The sequence below is a fragment of the Mytilus edulis genome, chromosome 6 (genome assembly GCF_963676685.1).
Source record: "Mytilus edulis chromosome 6, xbMytEdul2.2, whole genome shotgun sequence".
Classification (NCBI taxonomy): Eukaryota; Metazoa; Mollusca; class Bivalvia; order Mytilida; family Mytilidae; genus Mytilus; species Mytilus edulis.
Window position 1 is genome coordinate 8618075 of NC_092349.1, and position 12768 is coordinate 8630842.

Genomic DNA, 12768 nt, shown 5'->3' on the forward strand with positions numbered 1-12768 from the left:
TATGTTTTGTTAATGACGAACAGAAGTACGCAGGTTCTCTTTACAGAACATGTCTGTAACAGTACATGCAAATATAACACAAATGTTAGCACTTGTACTTAGTGTTTTAGTATTGATTTAATATCCAACATGTATTTGACTTCACCAGATCAATGCAATACTACATGATAATGACGGGTTCAATTCATTTTGTGATATTTTATGTTCAGTTTAGATGATTAAAGGATATATTGTGTGTATATTAGGGCAGTTGTAAGAAATCGATTAAAAAAGAAAAATGCTTGTAAAATACAGCTTGATTCGTCTTATTTTTATTGCATTTTCACATTTGGAACAAAATTTGCCAACCCTTCCGGATCACATGAGACTCTTGTTCGAGATAGGGTTCGTGTTGCTCAGTCGATAGATTTATAAGTTGTGTTTCGTACACTTTTAGTCTTTTCGACGTTCTTTTGCGATGACATTGTCAGCTTTTCTATAATTTATGAATTATCTTCAATGTAATTTAAAATATTGCATCTCTTTTCTCATAATATAGTATATTACAAACAATACCAAAAATGCCTGAAAATTTTATACTTTAAGGGCATACGATACAGTTTTGAGCCTACAGTGAATGTTTGATGAAAGTTAGAATACAAGCTAGTTTTACAATAGTCAATTCAAATATGTAAAAAAAAAAAAACCAATATATATATATATATATGTACTTTTAGAGAACTTTTTGAAACTTGCTGGGAATTTCGGTTTCCTGGACATTTCTATCTTTTGGAAAGACTTAACGAATTTATTTGTTTTAAACATATTAAAAGATAAACGCAAGCAGACTTTTTTAAAAACATCTGTGATACATTTTCTACATAAGCATGATAAGTGTGCTTTGAATTTGTGTAATTTCTCTCTGGAAATAATTCATCTTAATCACATTTTCATAATTTTAGTAAAAAAATTGCATATTATGCTGTATATTCAACAATTTAAAAAAAATTCATCTTTGACTTGTTTATAAAAATTGGCACAAGTAATCTTCATACATAATCGAGCCAAATGTCATTTTCAAAAGGTGGGGTCTATGAACTCGTTTTAAAGATAAATCAGTTTGAATGTCAAAATCATTCGAAAAATGCATCTTTTCCCGAAATGTCACAGTTTGACATTGCGAAATATATAGTTGTACGTTAGAGATGTCATTATCTCCCTGTAACTGTATTGTAAACCCTTAAGGTATCTTTTGTTATTTTTTTCCCGTCAGTCCAAGTCTCTTGATAGAGGCTGATTTCATTTTCGTAAAATGTCGTTTTATTTAAACAAGCAGATGTTCGCGTTATTGCGCTAAGCATACCCCTCCTAAAATTAAAAGTCCCGTTAAACAACAAGGAGTTTTCTAGCAGATCCAAATATTGTTTTCACGCTCAAACTAATTACGTATCAAGCTGCTGCATATATGAATTCATTCTGTTTAGTTGGCCCTGTGAAGAATGTGACATAAATATCTTTTAGACAAATGGACAGATTGACAACCAGACAGATAAACAGTTGGTAAATATGACTGTAATAAAGTCCCACTCCTTCTCTAGTATATTTTTTTTGATAACTATAGTTCTGCAGATCGGTTACAAAATTGTGGGATTGATGATAAAAGCATCAAATTTGGCATGGTAGTAGTTGTTTATATGATAAAAAGGATGGAGAAGATACTTAGGCACTCAAAAATTATATGAACAACGAAACTAGATAAGAAAATGGGTATAAAACGCAAAAATACTAACACCGGCCAAGAAATTACTTCACAAAAATCTAGCAATTGAGCGACCAAACAAGGGGATGATCTCAGTTGCACAAGAAGGGTCCTGTTCAACAAGTGACACCTGTATATGTGCTCTTGTTTAAATACAATGATGACTCAGATTCGGGTACTAAGCATATATCATATAACATTTGATTTATAAATTCAGTGATTAGTTATTGTTATTGATCATCTTGATGTTACCACAATCGAGGAAAAGATAAGGATTGTGGCAGGGAGAAGTGGAACATATCCATTATAACTTGTGGCTTAGATGGTTCTTAACGGTCAAACAAATCCTGATAGCGTCCTGAAAACGTTTGTGGGATCTTTATTTAAATTGTTTTGCAAACAGGATCCATCTATCATGGAAATGCAATCCCTAAAATATTGAACGAACTGCGAAATGCAATTAATATTTGCAAAGCCATTTATTAGTTTTGTTCATTTGTGGGGGCCATTTGGAAACTTTCCACCATTTTGTTAAACAAATTTAACGTCATGACTAACTATAGACGTTGAATTCCATTTTGTAGGATTTAAAAAAAAAGTGATTTTAATATTATTTGCTTTAAAGTATACATCGTTGCAAAAAATTGACTGATTGGAAGACAACTTGAAAATGGCCGTTATGTTGGACAGTGGGTATATATACATATATATATATATATATATATATATATATATATATATATATATATATATATATATATAAGTACGTCTGAGTCAGTGACAACCCTACAACAGATGTATCCATCGGATCCCCATCAATGATGGTGATACATGGCTGTGTACATAATGTATATACAACTCGTCTAAACATCAACCCAACAATGTTAGATCTGTAAATTTGCTTTCGCAAATTTTGGTTCTTCCCTCGCCGGGATTCGAACCCATGCTTCTGTGATATCGTGACACCAAATCGCCTGCACTGCAGCCGTCCCGCTAGACCACACGACATTTATTAAAGTTATGTACACCGGTATGTAAACATTACCACGTGTATTTATTTATAAATTTACACGTGTTTGAAAGAATATAATAGGTTAAATGTTTTTCATTGGTCGAGTTAGAACTGACCATAATATTTGAATAAGGTCATTTCAAATATTTCGTGCTATACTTTTGGAGGTTTTGTAAATTAAAGATATTGTTATTCGGGGTTCGCTTTTGGTGTAGTAAAGTTGTAAGCTTGTGCTTAACCTGAGTGTGTCTGAGAATACAGAAGAAAGTCCAATGTCCGAAGGTGAGACTGAGCATTCACACATTTCAACCGGTAAATCACAAAGTAGCAACCACATAGTAGAAGAGCGCCGTGATTTAGCTGATACTTTTGAACTTTTTAAAGTGTATTTTGGCAATAAGCTAGTAGATCTTAAATCAGATTTGGTCCGTGAACAGGACGTAATTTCCAAAAAGTTAAAAGAAGAGGTTTCCCTTAAATTCAAGCACGAGGGCAACAAAATACAATACAAATTTAACGAGGAAACTATTACCGAGTTAAACAAGGTTTATAGCTTTGTTCCCCGTTCCGAAACCAAGGTTTCACGTATCATCATAGACCTCACAGATAAGGTTAAGGGCAGAAACAAACTGAAAAGCATAGCAGATACTTCAGCTGGTGGTTGGGCTACTGTCAGAGAGTATGAAGCAAATGTTATCGCTTTAAACTCTGAAGATGAAAAGAAAATCCGCCAGGCGGAGTCCAGAGCCATGCGTTCGACTAAAGACACATTCCGTCGCCCAAATACCTACAAGACAACTTCTAGACCGGCTCCCGTTGATACTGCTCCTAATCCTTATTATTCCAATCAGTATCAGCGTCAAAACCCACCGCCCTTTCGAGCTGGCAGCGGGCGGCGTGAGCCGTCCCAGCACGATATGTGCCATGCCTGTAAGCAATTTGGCCACTGGAGGAAGAACTGTCTATTTTTAAAACGCAACCAGTTCAACTTCAACAATACACAACAGAACAATTAACAACGAACAGTTAATTAATGATAAGTATTTATATTTGTTTTCTGAATTTGATAGTGATTATTGTTTAAATCATGATATTGAGATTTTGCTTAGTCAAGTAAGATTTTTTGAAAATTTCAAATCTGTTTTACTCAGAATTGGTCTGGTGAAAACAATTGGATCATACCACCTATTTACTTAGTGTTTAGAGCTATAAAACATGTAATTGCTTGTAAAGCTAGAGGTACTTTAATTGTACCAAAAATGGATATCTGCGACCTATTGGCCTTTCATTTTTTATAAACATATGAATTACAGAGATTACATATCTGAAGTTATTGAATTTAAAAATGCAAGTGGTATTTTTGTCAGTGGTTCTAATAGAAAATCCATTTTTGGCACTGAGCCTTTTATTGCTCCAGTTTTAGCAGTAAAATTAGATGCAACAAGAATAACAAGGCCATAGTGCACTAATGTGTATTGTAGCTGGTGAGGTTAAAGTGGCGAGGCCGTAGTACACGAATGTGTATTGTAGCTGGCGAGGTTAAAGTGACGAGGCCCTAGTACACGAATGTGTATTGTAGCTGGCGAGGTTAAAGTAACGAGGCCCTAGTACACGAATGTGTATTGTAGCAGGCACGGTAGTTGTTGATAAGGCCCTAGTGTTTATATACATTGTAGAACGCATGGCTGTATTCAACGAGGCACTAATGTATATAGCATTGTAGCTGGCATGGTCAAATAAATATTGGACAAGGTCCTGTTATTTTTACAGTGGCATGGTTCACTTGTATATAAATTTTAATACCTTGACATTTTATAATGTTTCACGATTGCACATTTTTCAGATATTTTTCGAGTTGGTAGATGGAAACAGAATTCAGATATTTCTGGTGAACTTTCTACATTGAAAGCTAGATTACCAGAGTACTGCTTGAGCTCACGTTCTCTGAACACTCGTAAAAAGTACCAGTATGCCTTTAATGCTCTCTGTAAGTGGACTAAAATATATAATATTACTCCATTACCTTCATCTGATTATACAGTTTCTCTATATTTGATTCACATTTCACAGAATGCAAAATCGGCTAGCAAGATAAATGAAGTAATATACGCTATTAGCTGGGCACATAAATCGGCTGGATTTAATAATCCTTGTACATCTGAACTAGTAACATTTGTTAACGAAGGAGCACAGAGAAAATTTGGACATTTTATAACTAAGAAAGATCCTATTACACCAGATATTTTGCGAAAGATTGTTCATAATTATGGTAATCTTAATGGTAGTCTTAAAGACTTAAGAACTGTTTGTATGTGTTTATTAAGCTATGCAGGTTTTTTAAAGGTTTTCAGAACTAGTTAATTTGAGAGGTATCGATATAACGATTTATTCTACACACGCAAATTTATATTGGCGAAGAGTAAAACTAATATTTACAGAGAAGGGAGGGATGTGGTTATTTCTAAAACTAATCTTGTAACTTGTCCTGTCTCTATGCTAGAACGATATCTCAAATTAGCTAGTATTACATCAAATTCTGATGAATTAATTTTTAGATCTGTTAATTTTTGTAAATAAAGGCAACAGTAGTATACCGATGTTCAAACTCATAAATCCATGGACAAAAAACAAAATCGGGGTAACAAACTAAAACTGAGGGAAACGCATTAAATATAAGAGGAGAACGACTCAACACTACAATGTAACGCACACAGAAACGGACCAAGCAACAGACGAAATCCCACGAGAATATATCAAATATAACATCAAAACCAAATACATGAATTTGGGATAGACAAGTACCGTGACACGTCTTATCGCAATGTGAATTTACACTAAAAAATAAGAGAAAATAAACGACGCAACGTTAAAATGTAACACATACAGAAACGAACTATAATATAACAATGGCCATATTCCTGACTTGGTACAGGACATTTTTAAAGAAAAAAATGGCGGGTTAAACCTGGTTTTGTGGCATGCCAAACCTCCCCTTTTATAGCCATGTGAAATATAACATTAAGATGACAACTCAACACTACAGGACTACAATATGAATAAATTGGAGAATACAATTGACAAAGAAACACACGAACAACAGCCAACAAAAGGCAACAAGTTGAACATTTTAATACGCCAGAAGTGCATTTTATCCACACAAGATCTACTAGTGATGCCCAGATACAAAAGTTTGAAAGCCGAAACAAGCACAAAGTCGAACATCATCGAGAACTAAAAGATCAAAAAAGTTGTGTCAAAAACGGCCAGGGTTGTTTGTTAGTTACCAGAACATCCTTATCATTTAGAATAATTTATACTTTTGCAACAGTAAATTTATAAAATTAATAAACAAAAGCTGTACATGGTAGAACTGAAATATTAACTTATTACAGGAAACAACTGAAATACATTACATAACCAGACATTTGCAACACAATATGTAGACACATCCGAATATGTTTAAACCTCAACGCCAAGTGACGTCATATTTGAAATTGTAAAAAATGACAAAAAATGATGACGTCATTTGAATTTGTAAAAATGAAAAATGACGTCATTTGAATGAATAAGATAGAACTAGGACTGATGTAAGTCTGATAATTCTTATAAACTTAGAAGTACAGGTCCGTTGTCATACACGAGAGCTCGGGAAATACTACTTTCAAGTTTACAGAGTATAGGCTTAGATAGTAAAAAAATTGTACTGCATAGTCTCCGTTCAGGAGGGGCATCGGCTGCTGCAGCGGCTGGTGTAGAGGACAGATTGTTCAAAAAGCATGGTCGGTGGAAAAGTGACACAGCCAAAGACGGCTATGTTAAAGAGTCTTTGAGGGATAGACTTTCTGTAACAAATAATATTGGAATTTAATTATGTATTTTTTTTCTTTTCGTTTTTCTTTACCTTTTCTTTATTTTTCGAAGCTTTGCTGCACACTGTCAGGCGAGCTGATCCCATACAAAGGTGTTGAGTTTATTTGTAAATAATTTATGTTCGCTTGAAGTTATGAATTAGAACATAACTTCAATTAACAAATATACATCCACAATTGTGCAAATAACTTAAACGGTACCAATTTTTCTGCGCATTTCGACAATCCATGCTCGAAGCCAAAATATTTGAAAATCCAAAACTTATTAAATAGATGAAGAGCTATTAACCAAAAAGGACAAAAAGCATAACCAAAGCCGGGCGAGGAATCAGAGCTTTGCATGAGAGAGATACATTCCTAAATCTAAATAATTTCCAAAATTTTGTAACATCAAATTTAAAAAAACACAAAACCCGTATTTTCATGCCAGTACCGAAGAACTGGCTTCTTGGCTGGTGATACCTTCGGGGACTACCAGTCTACCAGCAGAGGCATCAATCCAGTGGTAGTATCAACATAAACGGTACCAATTTTTCTGCACCAGATGCGCATTCAGACAATCAATGTCTCTTCAGAGATGCTCGAGGCCAAAATATTTGAAAATCCAAAGCTCATTAAAAAGAAGAAGATCTATTAACCAAAAGGACAAAAAAGTATAGCCAAAGCCGGGCAAGGAATCAGAGCTTTCCATGAGGGAGATAATTCCTTGGTTTTAAATAATTTCCAAAATAGTGTAACAGCAAAGGAGTAGGTTCAGTAAGACCCCTTTTTGGCCCCAAAATATAGCAGTTTTACAAAATTGTTAAAATGTAAACCTTTAGTTATTTATTGGACAGTAGAATGCTTCTGCTACATAAATATGGGCTGTTTTTGACAATACAATGCACATATATCCGGTACTAGCACCATTAAGTCATGCTAAATTACTGAAATCCTCATTATTCTAGCATTTTAGTTAAATTTTAGACGGTTTTCGTGTAAAACGAAAGTGGCCGCATTCGTGTTCATCCTTAATATTGAAATGTAAGTTGTATTTTATGATAATACATAACATATATAAAGGTTGAGGATGAACACGGATGCGGCCACTTTCATTTTTACCAAAAACCATCTGAAAAGTGACATTTTTCGGCATATTAGGTAGATTTTTCATATTTGAGCTAGAATCGGATCGTTTTTAATGACTAAATCTGTCAAAATCTTTCACATAAACTAATTAATTCAAATAAAATAGACACTTAAGTGTTTAAAAAGTGGTCAAAATCTTTCGTCTGATGAACCTGAAATTTGAGACCAAAGTCGGTCCTTACCGGACCTACTCCTTTGAAAAACACAAAACCCGTATTTTTATGCCAGTACCAAAGTACAGGCAACTGGGCTGGTGATACCCTCGGGAACTTTCAGCGTCATGCTTGTATCATAAATCCCACAATTCTTCTGAAAATAGGAACGAATCAGCCTAACGATAGATCCTTAAATGGATTTAGTTTGTATTTATTTAAGAAGCTAATGCAAAAATAAATGGATGCCACAAAATTGTCATTAAAACAGATTTCTATCAGAGATCAAATGACAAGGATATGAATGATAAATTCTACGAGAGAATACTTGACATAATACATTAAAGTATACGAGAACTGTTCCCTTTTCAAAATTGAGTACTCTTTAAATATCATTAAAATATAACAAACAGGTGTATGCATTGTTGTGCTAAGCATACATGTATCCTTCAACATTAAAGGCGTCGAGTCTAGCAGATCCATCAATCGTTTATATGTTACGATCAACAGTGTCAAGCTTAGGGCAGAATATGAAAGCATTTTGTTCGATTGGTCCTGAGAACAATGGGACATAACACATTTAGACAAACGGACAGACAAACAACTAAACAGGTGGAAAATATTACTGCAATAAACTCCCACTTCGTAATAAGGAGGAATATATTCATATTTTTTACGACCATTTATAGATCTTGGAATGTTTTTTTTAGTATTGTTTTAAAACGTCAATGGAAAAACAAAGAGATGCGACATAATTGTCATTAAAACAAATATTTATCAGAGATCATATGACAAGGATATGAATAATACATTCCACGGGGAAAATACTAAACATAATACATTCTCTAGATTAAAAAAAAAGATATGTGCAGTCAAAATTCGTCCATTTGTTGATTTCGTTACAGAACATTTTTCATTCCCTACATCATTAAATGAAGAGTACACGTATAGTCTCCAGGTCAACCACAAAGGCCGGGTAGTTTGGTATTGAAATTACAATTACGACATTTAAACAGTAAATATTCATCAGTTAACAGTCAGCCGGAAAATTAAGGATTGAACCCAAAAGGACATCATCGGCAGGTAAATTTCAGTTGTATATGTTGTCAAATTACGAGAGTCCAGATTTTTCCTTCTTTAAGAACATTAACATACAAGTGATAATATTAGATAAAAATACCAGCTGTTTCCTTACACATCTGCCGTGGTATATTACGTATATGTCATGTTTATGTTTAAACAATATGTTATTAATCAGTGACTTAAAGTACATTTTAAACTGTCATTTAATACGACTATATGTGTCTGAGAGCTGGTCAATAATACAGGTCCAATACAGAAAAGCTTGTTAACACAGAAGTTTTACTATTCTTATTAGGATTTTCGCGAAATATTGAATTTCAACATGTTTGATGTAAGGGTAGTTGTTATTTTGATATATTTTACTTTTATTTCTTTGAGTTTATACCATTTTGGACGGTTAAAGTGTTAATATCCTCGACTGACAACAATTCAATATTATTTTTCTGAGGGCGCAGTCCGACGTGACAAACATTTGCAGGATTGAAATCCTTGGATATATATGATATACACTGCTTCAAACTGGCTACATTTGTTTATTTATACTACAGTGTCCTGCGAACCATTGAAAATACATGCTAAAGAATCTCTTTAACATTTCTTACCGAAAGAGGACATACTTTACATTTACGTCAGAGAATTACTTTCGGACTTAAAATACCTCATATGATCAACCTATGAAGACTCTTTCTGTACATTATTGGTGGTCCTGAAAAGGACCGTTTGTGAAAGCTATCCTCAGCACCAGATGAATTTCAAGTACTTGTTTCTTCGTCACTCATGTTCATGGACTCGTTCCTACCTGGACGTTGCAGTTTTGTAAATACATACGTCAGTGACGTCATTTTGATGGTAGATAACTTGTGTAAAAATCGAGAGAATGAAAGTTTTTTTAAAATGCTAATTAAAAGCGTAAATCTTTGCAAATTGAAAATGGGAAAATGTTGTAATACAAAAGATTTAAATGAATACTTAAAAAGGCGAAATCGGGGAATTAGCTAATACAAAAACACAAAAGGTATACATAAAGGCAACAGTAGTATACCGCTGTTCAAAACTCATACATCCATGGACAAAAAACAAAATCGGGGTAACAAACTAAAACTGAGGGAAACGCATTAATTATAGGAGGAGAACAACGACACAACATTAAAATGTAACACACACAGAACGAACTAAGCATTAGACAAAATCCTATGAGAATAACAAATATAACATTAAACCAAATACATGAATTTGGGATAGATAAGTATCGTGACACGTCTTATAATAATGTGAATTCACACTCAAAAATAAGAGAAAACAAACGACACAACGGAAACAGAACGTTAAAATGTAACACACACAGAAACGAACTATAATAAAACAATGGCCATATCAATATCATACAACGTGAGTGTGTCAAATAAAAACAAATATAGCATATTAAAACATTCATCTTTATTCATACATTGTCTGTTAACAAAACTTTGAATTGTTCGAAATACTTGTAATTTTTTACCCCATGAATATTACCTTAAAAGTATTCGACAAACCTTTCGGAATATCCAGTCCTAAATGGTCATCAACTTTGGCATTTATTTGGCTGTTAACTTTTGTGGTTTGAGCGTCACTGGTGAATATTTCTTAGACGGATTGCACGTGTGGCGTACACAATTAAAAGTCTTGATGAGTTCTTGTCTAGTGATTCCGCGATAAACACTCCCCTTGTTGTATGCAATAACTTTCGGTGAAAACGTTGTCTTATACATGCATTGTGTTTTTTTGACCTGCATTATGCTTTGATATTCATCAAAACATTATTCAAAGGTGTCGAAAAAATTTAGAAGTCTCATATTAAACGGTAATAGAAACAATTTCAACAACATCAACAAAATAGATACATTATGAAAATAATAGAATTAGAAACAATATCAAAAATATAGATACAACATAAAAATAATAATAATAGAAACAATATCAACAACATAGATACATAAATACATCATATTATAATAATAATACAAACAATATCACCAATATAGATACATCATAGAAATAATAATAATATAAACAATATAAAAACCATATCAACAATATTTACAATATAAAAACCATATCAACAATATTTACAACATAGATCTAATATCAACAATATCAACAACTTACACCCCAGCTCTATTGTTCTACATCACAGTTTCTATTTCTGAAACAAGTGTAAATTGAATAGATCTATTGTTATGAATAACAATGGATTTTGGCTACAGGGTGTAATGAGCGGGGTTTCTGGAAATCCCTGCTTCTACATCCAAAAAGCCGAGTTCATTGTTATTCATAACAATAGATTTCTTTTTGCCAATAAAATGAACTGAAGTGATAGTTAAAAGTGTTCACAACAAATTGTCTCGTGACATATTAAAAAAAAAACATAGTTCAATATAAAATCTCATAGTAAAAAAAAATTTCAGCATCAATTTGGAATAAAAAAATAGGTTTAAATACACCTTTGCTTGAAATCTAAATTTTAAACCTTTATTGCACCTTCTCAAAGAACATAATATTACGTTTAAAGCACTTATATTTTCATTAAATTATTTACATTAGACACCATCACTTGCTTAAATAGATATTAATGTTTGAATTGTTGAAAACAAACGATGGAACTGACTCGGCACTTATTGTGGTGGCTTGCTTAGCTGCAGTAGGGCTGCTGCTGTTGGTTGCTTGTTTTGACACGGTCGGTCCGATACTGGTGCAACTATCTTCATTCAGTTGCAAGATTTCGGACACTTTTCGCTTCTGTGGTTCAGATGGTCGGCTGTATGACCACAAAGCGTTGCTCCGATGACCAGTTTGCTCCCGTATTAGCTGCTCCGGAATGTTCGCGTTAAATAGACGAGTTGCTGTAGTTGCCCTAAGAGAATGGTTGGTGTAAAATCCATCTATGCCTGCCTTTCCCATCACAGTTTTAACAACAACTTCAAGTTTGTTTTTCCCGACTGGTTGCTTCGAAAACCAAACGGGATTATCTTTATAGCATGCAAGGGGCTGAAAATAAAAGGCTTCCTTTGCTCTTTCTGATGGTAATTTCTTGATGTATGTATTGAAAATGTGTACAGGACACCTATCTGGTTGCTGCCTATTTTGAAATGCTCTGGCCGTGTGAGGTTCTATGTTTCTATGGTCCAGTCCTCCCCTGTATGTTTTTGACACTGTTTCCCTATAAACTAAAACTTGTTCCCCGTTATCTGCTGTTTCTAACCTAAAGTTTTCTATGGAGAGGTCGCGATGTTCTTGACCTCCCCGAAGACCAAAATTAATACCTATAATCCAAAATATTGTATGGAATAGGGTTTCCGGATCCCCGTATCCAAGAAACCCGTTTTCCCACAACATGGTTTCCGTTTTTTTCGGGATTACCTGGGCCTGTCTTTTAAAAAGTCCAATTCCCTTTTGTACTTTTTCTTTCATGGTATTGCTGACGCAATTCTTAATGCTCTTGAATTTTATATCCGAAAGAAGCGAAATGTTTTTTCCATTAATTTCATAATACTTTTGAATTGATGTTATAATCGAAAAAATTGTGTCACTTTTATATTCTCCACAGTCTTTTCTCCTGACAGACATTATAAACTTGGAAAACTTGATATTCTTGATAGAGGGTTGCTGTTCACAAGGAAGCTATTAAACTAACAGTTCCAAATGGTGAAGTTGAAAGCATTCCTTCGTAAAATTTACGGACTTCATCACGAGTTGGTTGACCGTTATGGAATAACCGTTTCACAAATGATATCGGATATGTTCCTTACG

General features: G+C 33.8%; 1 protein-coding gene across 1 annotated transcript; it reads right to left on the minus strand.

Moving 5' to 3' along the window:
* Positions 1-11568: 11568 nt before the first annotated feature.
* LOC139526174 (zinc finger MYM-type protein 3-like) lies at positions 11569-12354 on the minus strand. Its single transcript, XM_071321299.1, has one exon. It carries the CDS (start codon positions 12352-12354, stop codon positions 11569-11571), a length of 786 nt encoding a protein of 261 aa, XP_071177400.1.
* Between the last annotated feature and the right edge of the window lie 414 nt (positions 12355-12768).